This window comes from Podarcis vaucheri (genome assembly GCF_965113315.1).
Source record: "Podarcis vaucheri genome assembly, chromosome: 3".
In the NCBI taxonomy this organism is placed as follows: Eukaryota; Metazoa; Chordata; class Lepidosauria; order Squamata; family Lacertidae; genus Podarcis; species Podarcis vaucheri.
Genome location: NC_138761.1, coordinates 92843099 through 92861169, shown reverse-complemented (window position 1 = coordinate 92861169; position 18071 = coordinate 92843099). Strand labels below are relative to the sequence as shown.

Below are 18071 nucleotides of genomic sequence, written 5' to 3'. Positions count from 1 at the left end.
CAGTATTTAGCTAAATATTCTTTAAATTTATTCCAATCCTCTTGTATCTCCTCTTCCTTCTGGTCGTGGATTTTTCCAGTCAGGTCGGCCAGCTCCAAAAAGTCCAACATTTTCATCTGCCATTCTTCTGTTGTTGGTATCTCTTGCGATTTCCAATTTTTGGCTAGTGCTCTCCAGATATTTTGGGCTATAACTCCCATCATTCCTAACCATTAGCCAAGCTGGTTGGTAGTTGTAGTCGACAATATCCAGAGGACAGAACATTGGCTCCCTCTGCTGTAGTTGCATCTTGAATTATAGTTCTTGCATTGAGAAGGTAGCTGGTCTACATACCCCCACATGCCCCCTTTAAGCTCTCTGATTCTAGAATTACAAGGGCATTTCAGATATTTGTGTGAAATTTGTCGAAAGACCAAAAAGGGGTTGGGAGATACACGCATGATCTGGGTGGCGTTGGGTCATGATACATCTTTGGGGAGCTTAAAGTATTGTGTTTTTGTGTTCAAGACAAATAAACAAATAACCCAAATGCTTAGTCGTGTTGAACTTGAGCATTCTTGCCTGGAGAAAAATGGAGGTGAAGAGATGGAATAGATAATAGGATGTAGCAAGAAGAAAGATGGTGAAGGAGCAGAAAATGAATGGAGGCTGAAAAGCCATATGTTGGGCTTTGCAAGCACACTGCAATTGACAACACAATGCGGTTTGCACTTGGTAAAGTCAAGAGAAGGCGACCTATTGTTGTTGATTATAGAAGAGATGCAAGTTGTGGAACAGGACTTGAACAAGACAAAGACAAATTATGCGATATTCTTGGCACAAGCTAATCCCAGTAATAAAAGCAGGAGATCATATGAAAAGAGGATGGTGGGCTGCAAATACATCCTTGGGGTGAAGTTGAGAATCATGTTGTAGGTAACCGTCTCTCTTTTAAAATCTTCTAGATGTGCTCCCCTGCTCAGCTCAGGCAACAAACTGAAGAGCTGTGTGCTGCTATTGATCAAGTCTTACAGGACCCCCTGTCTATGGTAACCAGATATTTAAAGCATCTTGTTTGTCTCTATGCTTTCTCCCCAACCCCTTTTGGTTTCTGCAACTGAGCACTTGCCATTTTCAACACATCCTTTCTAGCGCCGTTGTGAATCTTCTCCAGGCTCCCTGCAGAACATATTGGATTCAGATGCAGGCAAAGTAAGTGGGCATGGATACCAGAATGCATGTTGTCTTACCCAGATGTCCACAGCAAAACATTTCTTCCCTGAAAACATGAACAAAGCAAGCTAAGGGTGTTCAAATTCAAGTTAATACGAAATTGTACTTTTCCATCTGACAAATGCACAATAGTCTGGGGTCGTTAATACACCCCATGCTTCATCTTTGACACAAGTTCAGGGGTGGGGTGGGGACTTGTGACCCTCCAGAGGTGGTTTGACTGCTGCTCCCATCAGCCCCCGACCAGCATGGCCAATTGCCCGGGGATAATGATGGGATCCGTAGTCCAACAACAACGGGAGGGTTACAGATTCCTGCTCTGGTGTGAAATACCCTGAAGGTTTTTCACTCTGTGGGTGGAACTACATACACATAAGGCCAGAAGTGACTAACCACCAATTTGGGGGTCTCATTCGCCCTCCCCCAAATTTTTCAGGGCCCCTAAGATCCTCCCCTGATTTTGGAGATGATAATAATAATAATGGGAGGGAGGAGGAGGAGGGAGGCACAGTGCTGTGGTGGACTGATAAGGATGCAATTTTTCCTCTACCTTGCATTCAATGCCCTTTTAAAATGTGTTATTGGGTTGTTCTTGTTTTTATTTTGATTATATATTTTGTGTTTCGATATTGGTGTTTTATCCTGTGAACCACCCAATTTGTTCTACCTGTCTACTATTACCAAATGGGGATAATTATGTGGTCCTTTTAGTTCCTCACAATGGGAGCAATGTGCTAACTAACTCTGATGTTTTTAATTCCCAGAAGGAAAACTAAACATATTCCAGTGTAGGGTTAAATAATGTTCTGGATGGTTGACAGTGAATCACTTGCTACAGTGATTGACCACAATGGTCTCATTCAACATAGTCCTAATATCTTAACAAGACACCCTTTTTCATGTTCAAATTCTGTGTGTATCTTAAGCAACAATCTTATATTCACCTGGGAACAAGCCTCCCTGAATTCAGTCAAACTTACTTCTGAATAGATGTGCGTAAGATTGTGTTGTTACTCGTCTGCATTGCTATTTGGTGATAACAACAGCAGAAAATTGCCTGAAAGTTAGAATTTGGCACAAAACTTCTCAGTACAATGCACACGGAACTGGCCAACCTATGTTGCAATTACAATATCGGGCTGATTAATCTTTACCTACAGACATTGATGTCTTCACAGAGACCAGCTGGACGGGAAACAAGATTTGTAAGTAATGTCATAAATGGACTTTAAATTTCTTGCCTGCACTCAGCCTTTGTATCTATTGGCAAGAGCACAGCACAGCCTTGGAACATATAAATGCAGAGTGCATTTTCTCATCACTGACTGGCTACAGCAAGTCGCTACAGATTAGGAAGAACAACTTCCAGACCTGGGAAAGGTGTTTCCAGAGAGATCTGAACTCTGGCATCTGCTCTCTCTCTCTCTCTCTCTCTCTCTCTCACACACACACACACACACATTAAGCACTGATCATAATACCTTTACAAGAATGCCACGTTCAAAATCACATTATTCGCTGTAATCTTAATCATCTTTAGTCTATCAAACTGAATGACAGAAGCCCATCTCTGGGGAACTGAAAATAAGTGGCTTGAAGGCATTAGCATTTAATGAAGCATTCATTAAATGGCATTATCCATCTCTTCACCTAGCAGCAGCTCCTTACAGAATAGGCACCTGGAACAGAAATCTTGAAGCCTACTTGGATTTTTTTCATTAGCTCCAATGAGGAGCTATAACAGGGCACCAACTGTATTTTCTCTTATGATGATGATGATGATAGTAATAATAGTTGCCCCAGCCACTCTGGGTGGCTTCCAACATATATCCGGCATTCCAGGATCAAATTAAAAATTGGGACATCTTCTGTAAATCCCAGACTGTTCCTGGAAAATAGGGAAACTTGAAGGGTCTGGAGCATAAATATTGTGCCCAATAGCCACTGGTGGCCTTTTTTCTAATCCTCTTTTAAAGCCATCACTTCCTCTTGCAGGGACAAATTTTATAGTTTAACTATTTTCCTCTGTGTAAAGTTGCTGATGTCGCTTACAATTTCAGGTTTGGGGTGTATTGCAAATCTTGCTCTTCTGTGTGTATATATTTTGGAATGAACAAACCGCTTACAGACATAGACTCTGCTTGGATAAATATGACAATATTTGGAATGAAACGTTGTAATTTTGAAAAGAATTTGTAAGAAAAATCACGAATGATTCCAACTAAGATGTTACTTTCTCACTGCAAAATGTATTCATTTCTCCTGTCATACCATGGATATTTTGTTATAAGGAAGCGCAGAGATTTTGATGAAAACATAGGTGGGTTTTTCCTTCTATGCACAATTAACTGAGGGAGGGAGGGAGGGAGGGAGGGAGGGAACATTTATTATCCAGGGAAAGGTATTTATTTCAAGACAGGTTGATGTTGCAATTTTAGTCGACATGAGAATACATATTCATGGTTCCTCCTACAATTTGTTTTATTTCCTCAGAAGGCTCACTGTAGGAGGTAAAGGAATAAAAATTCCCAGTTTATTTTTTATTTATATTTCTAAATCAGTGCAATAGATAGCTAGAGAGGTGATGGGGGTTTTTTATCATGTGCTGGCCCATAACGATTTGAAAAGGGAGTAGAAGTGATCATTCACTCTTCTGAAATTGTCAAGCATGTTTAAGCTATGTTTGGGGCATTGTTCCACTGGCAACTGCCTGGGGGCTTTCCAAAAGATCAGTTTATTTAGTGCAACAAATATGCAGTTGATATTCATTTGCCACAAGTGCTAATAATGCAGTGTTGAAACAGGACTCAAATATAACATGCCTACAATTAGGGAGAGGAGAATCTGTCAGTTTTTGTTCCTCTCAGTTTCTCACTTGTCTAGTCTTCAGTCATCATGAATATTCACCAGCATTTGCTTGCAAATCCCTCCTAATATACAAATTTTATACAACTTTCCAAATATACACATTTATGCAAGCAATTTCCCCCAATATAATGCATTGCTGAGTATGTAATTATCACTAATATACGGATTTTAATGAACAATTTATCCTAGTGAATATGTTTTTGTGTTCATTACTTGTCTGCAGAACTGAATTGCAAAAATCAGAGAAGTGCAAAATTTAAAATATACCTGTGTTTTGGTTCACGCATTAATTAAGTTCATTTTTAAATGTGAACTGAAGTGAACTTTCCCCTCCCTCTATCCCTGGATAAGCTGCTGCTATGAGCATTTTGATTTTTGTGCAATTCATTTTGTTGCTTGTAGAAACAGATTTCATTTGGACTACCTTTCTCCTTTTCTTAGTTCTGCAATTATTATGCACTATTGTGATGCTTAGTCTCATTAAAAAAAAAAAAATCTAATACATCATTTGTTTTCGGGTTGTAAAGCCTCATGCATTCATACTTTTCCCAAAGAAAAACAAGACACTCTTAACATGATGGAAAACAATGTATGCTTCTAGTTGAACTGATACCACATGTATTTTATTTCAGGCTAACCTTCGTTCATTGCAATCTGTGGCACCTGAGAAGCAAAAGGTATGTTTCATGTCTAAACTAACATTCCCCACTACAATAAAATAAAATAAAATAGGTTATGGAGCTGGAAATGATTGCATTTAAAACACATCACTGGAGTGAAGGTAGTTTTATTTATTTATCGTTTCATGGCTTTTAAACCTAAATATGTGACCAACAAATTAAATAATAAAAATGCGGTGTCAGAGCAACCCATCGCTCAAGATGAAATTAAGTTACAGGGCTCTAAACAAAACCTACAGGTGTGGAATTATTCTCCCTAGGGCCAAACTGCATGTTGCATATAGCAGAGCTGTAGCTTCAGTGGGGCTGTTTTTTTTTTTACCCGGGTGAAGTCTCCAGAGGGGCACCATTGAGGCTCCCAGCCTTTGTGAGTGTATGATGCAAATGTGCATGGGTGTGTATGCCAAACTTGGTCTTTGACCTGGGTGAAACAAAAATTAGTTTCACTCCTTCATATAGTGCACTTAAAAAACCCCAACTGCTTAGAAGTGGGTAGATCAACTTATGTTGGCATGTGCAAAACAAAATCTTGGAAGTGCCTCTTTCTAGAAGTAAAAATGAAGTTGTTATGTACTGAAGTTCTCACCCTGGGCCAGCAGGGGGATACTGTAGATAGTTATGCAAATAAGGGATCGAAAGTGACGTTCAGTGATTGGATAGTTTGTATGCAAATGAAGGATCAAAAAGTGACATTCAGTGATTGGATAGTTTTAGAAAATTGTTACAGTTACGTTGTACTGGAGCTCTATATAAGCAGGCTGACTGAACCCTTCAGTTCAGTTCTGTTCTGGCCTATGAATAAACAAGAGCTGTTTGAAGAATCGCTGCGTTGTCTGATATGTTCACCCACAACTTAACAGAAGTGATAATAAATTAAATGCTTAAGCATTTGCTGCTCTGTCTCCCTGCCTGTGGGAGATCTGAGAGAGTTTCGCAGAACAGTGCCCAACATTCGGAATAGATCTGCATGTTGCTTGAAGCTGGGATGTGATTTGTCAAGCAAAATAACTTTGGCCAAGCAGCTGACAAAGAGGCTTGCCAAATATATCGCTTCGTTAGGAGCAATATCAATGCAGCGGATTGCTAATACCATTGTATTCAAAGCCGCTTTGCAGTTATCTTCCATTGAATAAATCAAATGCTAGAGATGTTGTGTTTTCAGTCTGGTGCTGAGCCTCAGGACTTCATTATTTTATTAACTGCAAAGCAATATTCAGCAGGCTGTTTATTATGATGTCAAGAAAGCAACGTGCTTATTTGGAACTCTAAAACGGATTCCTCACTATTTTTGAAATGCCTTGCTTTCACTTACAGATCATGAGCATTAAGTAACAACTTGAACTTCATAGTACTGTTGGACAGGAAGGGGTTTGGGAAAACCTAGTCCCATAGCCCTGTCTAACCATTGACATGCAATGCAGCATGGAAGCCTAGAAACTGATAGTAGGCATAGCATTCAGTATCCTGAGAATCTCAGCTTTCTTTTCCTTTGACATCAAGTTTCTAGTCCTTGTGGTTATGAAAATGGACTATGATAGTATAAGGGCAAATTGTCCCCTGGGAAAGCTTTCGTGCTCCTCTTTTTCAATATGAGTGATGAATTGTTGTGCCACCCACAATGACTCTTGTGATGTGTTGGGGAAAATGGGAGTGATCAGCAACAGGACACAAGCAAATGCAAATAAATATTTTCTTATTGGTTATGTATCTGGCTTTCCTAAGTATTGGCTTCCATAAGGCATCGATGAAGACCTGATGTTTCCTATAGAACAATGCAATACAGAGAAAGTATAGAGTGCTAAAAGAGAGTTCAAAATATTTAATTTATATGTTTTACATGTACAAATCAAGTAACTTGTATCTTGTGAATGTTCATGAGATTTGTTGCTCCATAAACATGGGCTCAAATAAAAGAATTTGCATTTTCCTCTTAGGCATTTCTGGAGAGCAGTAATTTAGTTGCCAGTGGGAGGGCAAAAATTAGACTTCTTAAATCCAAAGCTTTTGCCTCCTGTTCTTCTGATACATACATGAAAAGGAATTTTTATTATCCTTATGTGAGTTGTATGAGACCACTGACTGTCATTGCTTTAATTTTTTAAAGTATTGATAAAATACAAAATGTTCTATTAATATTTTCCTGAGTGAAATATAGCCCTGGTGGGAGAATGACATAAAAAGCATTGAAAGTAATTTTTCTTTCCCTTCCTTCCTTCCTTCCTTCCTTCCTTCCTTCCTTCCTTCCTTCTCCTTCTCCTTCTCCTTCTCCTTCTCCTTCTCCTTCTCCTTCTCCTTCTCCTTCTCCTCTCTTTTCCCCTTTCTCTTTCCCTTTCTCTTTCGCCACCTTTTAATAATTCCAATACAGATGCAAACTTTTCCTTCCTTTTTCTTACCTTGTTGGTAGTAAGTAGGTGCAACAGGTGGTCTGAGGTGTGTCTGCGAAACTGCAGTTAAAAATCATCCAGCCTCTAGCACAGTGTATTACAATTGCTACAACAGGCAGAAAAATCATTAAGAGATCTTCCAAGACCCCCATCAATTTTCAAAGTGTCCAGGGGTGGGGGGTTCAGAACCACGGCACTAAGTGAAATGCATTCCACCAGGGGAGCTTGAGAAAAAGCTTATCTATCTGGGACAGTGAAACAGATGGTATCTGGGACAGTGAAACAGATGGCTTAAACACCTGTCATGCCACAGTTCACTTTTAGTAGGCTATATGCAGTTTGCTAGCTACCACATTCTGCCTGAGTCTTCTTCTCATCTTCTACTGAGGCCCTGCCCCTGGTGCCTTCCATTTTTGGGCTGTGATGCTACAAAGGACAGAGCTTTTCAGGGGTGGCACCTGGTTTTAGAAACCCCTGGTAAAGAGGTTCCACTGGTGCCTACTTTGCAAGCCTTTAGATTCCAGGTTAAGACATTTTTATTTACCTGGAAGTGTATGTGTGTGTAAATAAAATAATAAATAAATAAATAAATAAATAAATAAATAAATAAATAAAGCAAGCCTTGGCACGCCTTGTGGGTTGGGTTTTATACATGATCTTAAAAAAAGCAAAGAAAAAAGAAGTTCTGACTCTCCAGTTGCTGCAGCAACTGCTCAGGGATGATGGGAGTTGTAGTCCAGCAGTGTCTCCTGTGCCAAAGGTGGTTTTCAGCTATGATTTATACTGGTTGTGCCACAAATGCATCAGGGTGGACGAGTGCAGCAGTTTCCCTTTCATACTTAACCGTTCTTGGCTTTGGCAAGAAGAAATACTCATTGAGAAGTAACGATTGTATCTTTATACTTTATAACATGTAAGGGTGGCAAGTTAATATCTAAGAATGTATGCAGTTTTCCAAGACATACACACAATTCACACACCCAAATGTATCTCTCTACTTCTCTTTCCTGGAAACTAGACAAAGCCTGGTGTCATTCGTCCAACAATGGTGAAAGCAAAAATAATAACGTTAAAGGAAGAGGAACCTGCCCAACCAAACCCGTTCAGAAAGTACCTAGAAGAAACCGGTGGCCTCCAAACTGAACAGGTAAAACTTCTTTCTTTTCCTAATTCACCTGAGATTTTCTTACTGGAACAGTGTAGCTGAATTTGTATTAAGTATGCAGGTGGATATTTTAAACAATGGAAATAACAAACCATCCCTGAACCAAACCCTCTTCCCACTTACCCCCAATATCTAATAAGAACTGCCCCCCTCCTTTGCTAATGTCATTGCGCTGTGTGCCTCCCCACTTTTGTGTCATGGGTTGGTAAGAATGGGGAGACTTCGGCCCCAAATCCCACTTAGCCACCAGGCTCCAGGGTAACTCTGGGAGAATATTTGCTAGCTCTTAGATGAACAGGGTTGCTGTGAGGATAGCATGGGAAGGTATCCATTTATGCCACCCTCGGATGAAGCAAATCAGACATCCACCAACTACTCCTTGTTCCGCTACATTAACTATTTTTTCTTCCTTATCCAAACAACTTGTGAACAATTGTGTCCAATCCAACAGGAGCATGAGGCAACATAGTAGGTTCTCCCTTGCTGATATGAGCCCATCTTTCATATTATAATAAACTGCAGTCCTTTACTGTATCTACTGCAGTAACCGTATTAACATCCACAAAACCATACAGAAATAACAAGTGAATTCTTAATCGTACAAAGTCAAGCGAACTGGGCATCCCCTCTAGGCCTCTTGGGTTGTCCTTTAACTAGTCTCTTTGTCTGCTTCTCTTTCTTCCAGGATTCATCTCTTTCCCATCCTTATTTATATACTAAACTGAGCTCTCCTACTAAGTCCCCATTGCACCCACAGGGACTCTCTCATGCTGACTTGCTAACTCCTGGTCCATTCAATCATTTGGGTTCCATCTTTGGCGACATCCATGACAGTTCTTATAGTCCTTACCGTCGCAATACTTTGTATAACAAGGTGAGAAATGTCCCTTTCCCGTGCTTCTGTTGTGTTAATGAAGGACAAAGGTTTTTGAGGCAGCAATTCTAAAGACAAAGTAATTCTATATACGAATGCATTGATATAGTGCCCTTTGGCCAAATGGTTTCATAAGAACATAAAAGTAGCCCGACTGGACCAGACCAAAGGCCTGGGGTCAGACGCAGACGGCCTTTATTGGCTCCCAAACCCTGCCCACTAGCCTGGCCAGATTGGCCAGGATTCAGATAAACAGATGGTGGGAAAGCCCAGTACTCCCTAGCGGCTGGCTTAGGAGTTCTCCAATGACTGACCGCCTAAATCAGGCACTGCTCCCAGGGGGTAGGTATTTGGAGCTGCCTATGCTGTGACCAGGTAAGCAGCCATTTATGAACCAGATGCCTGTGTGAACCAGATGCCCATCAGCGGGGCCAATAGCCCTCTCCTGATGCTGTTCCCCAGAAACTGGTATTCAGAACCATACCTGGATGCTTCACAACAAATCAGGGCAGTTTCAAAAACATAGCACTTTTAAGCACATAAGAACACGGGTGGCGCTGTGGTCTAAACCACTGAGCCTTGGACTTGCCGATCAAAAGGTCAGCAGTTTGAATCCCTGCAATGGGGTGAGCTTCCGTTGCTCGGTCTCAGCTCCTGCCAACCTAGCAGTTCGAAAGCACACCAAAAAGTACAAGTAGATTAATAGATACCACTCTAGTGGGAAGGTAAACGGCATTTCTGTGTGCTGCTCTGGTTCGCCAGAAGCAGCTTAGTCATGCTGGCCACATAACCTGGAAAAACTGTCTGCGGAGCAGACAAACGCCGGCTCCCTCGGTCTGTAAAGTGAGATGAGCGCCACAACCCCAGAGTCGTTCGCAACTGGACTTAACTGCCAGGGGTACCTTTACCTTTAAGGACACTTACTTGGCAGGTACTTGACATCAATAGGTTATATGTGGCCTCTAATAAGCATCTTCAAATATTGTGAAATAATGCAAATGAAAAAGCATTAAAACAAGCATCCCTGTGTTGTGAATTTCACTGCCTTCCTCAAGGCAGCCTCATTGGCTGACAGGGATGTGGAAAATGCCCTATCATGTGGGGAGCATTGCTAAATATTATGGTATGGGAGGAGAAGTTACCACGAGGATGCTATTTCCAGAAGCATCTTTGTGGAGTATATAATATGATCAGATTCAATACTAAGTCAAATTCTGGACCACATAGACCAGAATTAAAAATTATGTGAGTGTCCCAGAAAAGCTTGGTTGCTCTTATGTTGTCATTTTTAAATTCACGTGCTATGATTCCATTCTTCGGGTAGTATTCACTCAAGTTTTACTCAGAGTAGGCTTACTAGATCTAACTTAGTCTTTTTCATTAATTTCTGTGTAATTTCTGTGTAAAACATAATTGAATACCACCCCATTCCTTTTCAGAAACTGTAGATATCCTAGCACGGCAGAGCTAAATTTTATTGGTCTTGATCTAAATTTCACTTGATCTCTGATTAGCTTTAGAGATTTTTTTTTCAATAGAAAGTGCAGTCTTTCCAGCATCATTAAAAATATATCCTAGGCGTTTTCTCAAACTATCTCACATGAGTTGAATTTTAAATTAACCTTCTGCTGTGTCTACAATGAAATCTGAATTAACTAGGTAAGTTGTACTGTGATCATTCTACCACTAGAGAGCAAGATTCACTGAGCAAAATGACCTTCAGCGTTCATGAAGCATTAACACACCTGCTTAAGCTGAATGGATTCAGGTATTTTTCATTGGCTTTTGAAAAAGCAATTCTTCATTTAGAAAGAATATATAATCTCCCTGGTGAGTGCCATTGTAAATTAACCTGGTGAGAAAGAGTCTTTTTATGCCTTGTATCAGGGCCATCTTAAGCATATCCGGCGCCATGGTGCAAAGATCCCTCTGGTGCCCCCCACTTTCCCAGAGTTGTTGACCTTTTCCCAAGCCTCTGCGGGGATCGCTCTCCTCCCACAGAGGCTTGGGAAGGAAGCTGCACGCCTACGAGCCATATGGTTGGCGGGGCACAGCTGATGGGTGTGCAAGGAAAGGGGAGGCCAGCAGCAAAGCCGCGCAGCTCCCCCACTCGCTGGGGTGCCCGAGAGGCTGGCAGTAGCACCTCGACTTACCTAACCCTCGGGTAATGTAAACTTCGGGTTGTGAAAGCAGCAAACCCGGAAGTGTTTTGCCATGCACGCATGTGCAGAAGTGGCCTACCGCTGTGGGTGCATGAGCAGAAGCGGTCTAACGCTTCTCCTCCAGTTGCGAAAACCTCGGGATCCAGCCGGACCTCCGGAATGGAACCCGTTCTGGAGGTACCACTGTACTATAATGTAAAAAGAAGTGCTTCTCATCATCATGATTAAGGCTGTCACCTCCTGACCAGGTCGTACTGACTGACTGTTGATGGGCAGCTTCAAAGTCTCCCTTAAGATGGTTCTTTATTTTGAAAAGGACTTGAACAGGACAGCTTTCAAACAAAGGACTGCTTTCTGTAAGACAGGGCACACAGCCTGAAAGAATGGGGGGGGGGCGGTTTACCTTAGAAATAAATTGGATTTGTGTGTAAACTTAAAGTGCTTCTGTATGATTTGCATTCCTTTCACATCAGGACAAAACAGATCTGCATGTCTTAAACGCCTAGGGAGAACGAAAGTTTGAAAGAGATTTTAGCCTCACTAAATAGCACAGAAAATATGTGGGAAACAGAAGATGTTGGAAACAGTCTTGTTGCTATGGCATTTGCCAGTTGCAAACTGGTAGAATTTGATGTCAAGGGCACACAGTTCCTATTGGGAATGAAAAAAACCTCCCACAGCTAAAAAGACAGTCGTTCAAAAAGCCCCACGCTTCTGCTGTGAGTGATAGCAGGTGATCTACCATACCATTAAAAATATGGAAAGTAAACATGACTCATTCATGCAAGAGGAATAAAGGTTTAATTAATCTATTTTGTGATCTTCTGGTGCTGCAGCTTAAGTGTCAAGTGTTCTGACATGGAATTGCTGGTCTAGAGAGAACAGTGTCAGAAAGCCTTTTAAGATGCCCGAAGAGTAGAAGGAACACTTGGGTTTATTGGAGCAGGTGTGGGAGGTCAGAGAGAGAGAGGAGCCACTGGTGACATACCTACACTCATATTACTCTCAGCATGGTCCTTAGCTGCATACAAATGGTATGTGTATAGGTTCTACTCTAACTCCAACAATTTGGAGTTAGAGCTGACAGTGGGTGTTCCCTGATCTTCAGTGTATTGGCGTCCCATTTGCAATATGCCAGGTGTTTCGCCCTCATGAAATGCCATTAAGTGCCATTGCAGTGTCTGCTTTGTAACACTCTTGACATTTCCTCTCTTTGCAGCCCACTCATCCGATAGTGCCCATTCCAGAAAATGAAGCACTCAGCTCCAAAGAGGTAATGGTAAAGCATTCTGCATTTCTAAATGCATGCAGGGTTATGACCGCTCACTCAGATTTGTTCTTGTTGATGCAATGTAAGAATGAAAATTAGGAGAGGGTGTAGATGGGAAAAGGTTGTTCTGTATGACAGGTTCACATGCATGGGTTAAATCCTTTAATCTGTTTATTTATTTTACTTCTTTATAAAGGCATTCAAATACTTCCTATGACAATCGAGCTCAAGGAAGTGTACATATTTAAAAATATAAATGAACACAACAGGGAAACCGCAATGCTATAAGTAAAATGCAGCTGATAACCCGAATGACACAATTAATTAACTTTTGACAATAAAACACCAGGAAATGCTTTAGTGCACAGGTATGTTTTTAACGGGGGACGCGGGTGGTGCTGTGGGTTAAACCACAGAGCCTAGGATTTGCCGATTAGAAGATTTCAAATCCCTGTGATGGGGTGAGCTCCCGTTGCTCGGTCCCTGCTCCTGCCAACCTAGCAGTTCGAAAGCAAGTCAAAGTGCAAGTAGATAAATAGGTGCTGCTCCGGCGGGAAGGTAAATGGCATTTTCGTGCACTGCTCTGGTTTGCCAGAAGCGGTTTAGTCATGTTGGCCACATGACCCGGAAGCTGTACGCCAGCTCCCTCAGCCAATAAAGCGAGACGAGTGCCGCAAACCCAGAGTGGACCTAATGGTCGGGGTCCCTTTACCTTTACCTATGTTTTTAACAAGTGCTGTGTTTAACAAGTGTTGGCACTTGTTGGAGCTGCAAGGGAGGCAATTCTACATAGAAAGGGGGCCACCACAGAGAAGACCCTCCCCCTGGTTTCCTCCAACCAAGATAGTGACACAGCCAAGAGTGCAATGCTTGGACAGGACAGTAGGGGCAGAGGCACTCCTCCAGGTATCCTGGTCACAAGTTGTTTTATAGGTTAAAGTCAAAACCTTGACTTTCACCCGTTAGCTTATCGGAAGCCAGTGGAGTAGCTTCAGGAACTGTGTAAGATGTGTGAAAGAGAGCACTAAATGGCACACAAATTACACACTTGTGCCTACAAATGAAAATAATGGTGATCACGGCATGGCGATAGGTAGGATAGAATTTACCATATAGAAGGGGAAGGGGAAATCCTGCCTGTACCTTTTTTGTGGCTGAACAAGGAGACTGAAGCCAAGACTCTTGTTGCTGAGTGGATGGCTGGCCTGATGTAGACACAGGATTCTAATGTTATTCTCATGCCATGGCTGTCAGGAGCCTCACCTACCAAACTTCTTCCTCAGCTATGGCTGATGTGGGGGCAGGAGGGGGAAGCTTGTTCTAGAGTGAAGCCTTTATTCTGTTTCCCCAAATTTAAAACTTCTAAAACTTCTAAAAGCTATGTTGTTTTTTTGAAGAGGAAAAAGAGAGAGGCAAGCATACCTGTGTTGTGTTCAGAATAGCAATATTCTTTCTAACTGGAAACTTTTACAGCTTTGTTCTGCTAGAGCACAAAACAAGCTGGATTTGCTGCCCTGCCAGGAAAACAAAGATCTAAGCAGAGGAAATGTTCCAGACAATGGCAGTCCTCACAGCAGAGCTCACTGTCTACCCAGAGGAGACTTTGAGAACGTTTTTGCGAAAACCACCTAAGGTAGATTTGTTTATTATCCTACCTTCCCCCAGTGAGCTCAAGGTGGCATGCATTGTACTCACAGTGGTCTGTGAGGTAGATGAGGCTGAGTATGACTTACCCCAAGGTCACCTAGTGTGCTTTGTGGCTAAGTGGGGATTTGAACCCTGATCTCCAGGAACCAGACCAATGTTTCCCAAACCTGGGTCTCCAGCTGCGTTTGGACTACAATTCCCATCATCCCTGACCACTGGTCCTGCTAGCTAGGGATGATGGGAGCTGTAGTCCAAAAACAGCTAGAGACCCAAGTTTGGGAAACACTGTTCTAGACCAACACTTTATCCTAGCCTTTCTCAACCTTGGTCTCCAGATGTTCTTGAACAACAACTCCCATCACCATTGACCACTGGTCATGCTGGCTAGGAATGATGGGAGTTGTAGTCCAACAACAGCTAGAGACCCAAGGTTGAGAAAACCTTCTCTGACCACTGCAATACACTGCTATTTCCTGTTCATGACCCACCTTTTTGATATGCAAAGCATGCAAGGCACATGGCAGGAGGTCCAGCAGCAGGGTCTAGCCATCTTGCCCTCTGCACTCAGAACAGAAACATTGATGACCCTCCAAATGGGTTGCAGAAGTTGCCTAATAAAGACCTCTTAGGTTCTCATCAATGAATTAGTGCATCAGTCTTTAGCCTCCAGGATCTCTGAAATAATTATAGGCTGTCTGTGTAAAATAATACCCTTTAGTAACAAAAAGGGACATCATCACAGCTGGATGTTTCATGCGATGTTAACAACTCAGCACTGTAGACATGCTCTACTAAAGCCCAATAATGGATCAAAATTATTTATTCATATGAGCATGTTTGCACTCTGGTCAACACACCCCTGTTTTGGTTAAGATGAGTTGCTTCAGTTGCAATTCCTAGGGTAGACTGTAAGGAGGCATCCTGTTATGTGTTCATTACAGTCGGCACTGATTCTGACAGCTGGGATAGCTCAGTCAGTAGAGCATGAGATTCCTAATATCAGGGTTGTGGGTTTGAGCCCCATGCTAGGCGAAAGATTCCTGCATTGCAGGGAGGTTGGACTAAATGACCCTCGTGGTCCCTTCCAACTCTACAGTTCTATGATCCACTACAATTTGACTTCCACTAAAAGCTATGTTGTTTGTCTCACTATCCACGATGGCCAAAAGTAATGAAAGGGAAACAATGCAGAAAACAATGTCAATGGCAAACTAAAAAACCTATGGCTAATGCTGCTCATATTCATTTGCTTGATCTCTGTTCCTGACCTCAGATGAGCATGTGAATTGCAGCCATTTCCACTCCTGATTCCAGATGAATTCCCTGACATCCCTACTCATCAGCCATCACAGCACCCTACAGTAATAAATTCCACAAGGAAAATTAGGCATTGTGTACTTAGGTCTTTTTCTTGTCTTCTCTTTCCTACCAGGGCTGTCACTTGTGGGATGTTCTGTCTGGGAGCTGGAACAGGTATTATGTTTTCCTCCTTAATCTCATAATTGCTCTTTTGTCACTTCTGTGTCTAATGAGCACAACAGGGAATTTAATACTGCTGAATACATGCTATGTGGTACCTATTAAGCTTCAAAGTCAAATTTTATTTATTTATTTATTAAAAATATTTGTATGATGCTAGTTCATTAAAAGAAACCCAAAGTGGTGTGCAGCAATATTTTAGATAATCAGCTACAGAAAGATGATTTCTTAACTTCCTGCATTATCTTGACAGCCTAGAAAAGTTTTCATCTGAAATTTAAAGGTTAAAACTGAAGTTGTCTCCTGAAGTGCAATTGGACTGAGCCAATGATACAAAAGTCTGAGATTCTTGTCACTGTCAGATGAGTCTCACCAACTTGATCTCAGTGATAAAGCTGTGCTGTAAACTGCTCTGTGATCTTCGGATAAAGAGCTGTACAGTCGTACCTTGGTTTTTGAACAGCTTAGTTCTTGAACGTTTTGGCTCCCGAACACCACAACCCCGGAAGTGACTGTTCCAGTTTGCGAACTATTTTGGAAGCCAAACATCCAACGGGGCTTCAGTGGCTTCCGATTGGCTGCAGGAGCTTCCTGCAGCCAATCAGAAGCCACGCTTTAGTTTCTGAACTTTTTGGAAGTTGAACGGACTTCTGGAACGGATTCCTTTCAACTTCCAAGGTATGACTGTATATAAAGTTAATAAATAATAATAATAATAATAATAATAATAATAATAATAATAATAACGCAATTAGTAATAATAATAATACAATTAAGCTGGGATATAAGGGTTCAGGTGGTCCCTAAGGTATGCTGGACCTGAGCTGTATTAATTTACAAAGCCCTGAACAAGGACTTTGAAAAGGAGCATAAAATGCTTTCAAGTGCATCATTTTAGGATGAAGACAGGTGTAAGGCTACAATACTGCGCATTCTTACTTCAGACTAAGCCCAATTTAATTCCATTGGACTTACATCTGAGAAAATATATACACAGAAGATTATGGTGCCTAAATGATGGAATTTATTTGAACATACATTTGAAGCATTCCAAGGCGTAATTTTTTAGGGTAGTGAATATATATTCAGATCACTTTCCACTACACTTAAAATGTTAATGTGCCTTCAATTTCAGGTTCTTATAGTGAATTTAACATCCTTTTCACAAATATCTAATAGCCTGAGTACATGACTATCTGTATGTTAGTGGCTTAGTAAAATCTTACGTGGTAATCCAGTTCTAATTGTTTATAAGTTGGAACATCAATTGATGGAGATTATTAGATACAATTTCAGTCTGTGGCATTTCTCTCTCTCTCTCTCTTTTCAGACATGATTTCGGATTAGAAGTTAATTGTAGGGAATGCTACTTACCAGTCTGCTGCGATGCTGACATGAGATCTATGCTGAAGTGAGCTGAAGTGTTGCAGCTTAAAAATGGCCTCTCTCTGTATTCATTGTAAAATATCAGTAGCATACCACAAGTAATCAGGAACTCAACAGTGAATATACAGTGAAATGATTGTTGAAAAATTCTGTATAACTTCCTGAAGTGTTTTTAACGCATGTTGCCTAGAAAATCAGCTTCGGCTGATCAGAAAACGATTTACACTTTGAAATGAAATAAAGTTGAGTTGTATATTGTATAAAGCAATTTTCGTGTGTGACTCATTTATGCCTGCTGAATAGTGGTCAGAAGGATTTGTTAGTTGTGTTAGTCTATTTATTATTCTTTTTATTTATTATTCTATTTATTAGAATACTATTCATTAAATTTATATACAGTACAGTGGTACCTCGGGTTACATACGCTTCAGGTTACATACGCTTCAGGTTACAGACTCCACTAACCCAAAAATAGTGCTTCAGGTTAAGAACTTTGCTTCAGAATGAGAACAAAAATTGTGCTACGGCGGCGCAGCAGCAGCGGGAGGCCCCATTAGCTAAAGTGGTGCTTCAGGTTAAGAACAGTTTCAGGTTAAGAACGGACCTCCGGAACGAATTAAGTACTTAACCCGAGGTACAACTGTACTGCCTTTCATCCAAAGATCTCAGGTAGGTTCACAGCATAAAAATACAAAATGAGAAAACCAAATACATAATACAACAAAAACCGGTAACCCCTTTCCCACAAACACATTTAAAAACTTTAGAATGTTCAATCAACCAAAGGCCTAGTTATTGAGAAACATTTTTGCCTGGTGCCTGAAGATATGTAATGAAGGTACCAGGCAAGCCACCGTGGGGAGAGCATTCCGCAAGTGGGGAGCCACTGCAGAGAAGGCCCCTTCTTGTGTTGCCAGCCTCCTAGCTGCTTCAGAAACATCCAG

General features: G+C 41.3%; 1 protein-coding gene across 9 annotated transcripts in view; it reads left to right on the top strand.

The window, feature by feature from the left end:
* MLIP (muscular LMNA interacting protein) overlaps positions 1-17395 on the top strand; it is a 53216-nt gene extending 35821 nt beyond the window's left edge. For 3 of the 9 annotated variants that reach the window (XM_082218274.1, XM_082218266.1, XM_082218270.1), the window contains 10 exons: positions 945-1028; positions 1132-1191; positions 2373-2417; positions 4713-4757; positions 8163-8291; positions 8995-9183; positions 12565-12618; positions 14089-14248; positions 15695-15735; positions 17072-17395. In XM_082218274.1, coding sequence (XP_082074400.1) covers positions 945-1028; positions 1132-1191; positions 2373-2417; positions 4713-4757; positions 8163-8291; positions 8995-9183; positions 12565-12618; positions 14089-14247 — 765 coding nt within the window. In that variant the 3' untranslated portion in view covers position 14248; positions 15695-15735; positions 17072-17395. The remainder of the gene's footprint in view (positions 1-944; positions 1029-1131; positions 1192-2372; positions 2418-4712; positions 4758-8162; positions 8292-8994; positions 9184-12564; positions 12619-14088; positions 14249-15694; positions 15736-17071) is intronic. The other 6 variants (XM_082218272.1, XM_082218268.1, XM_082218269.1 and 3 more) reach the window with 6 other exon arrangements.
* The last annotated feature ends 676 nt before the right edge of the window (positions 17396-18071 follow it).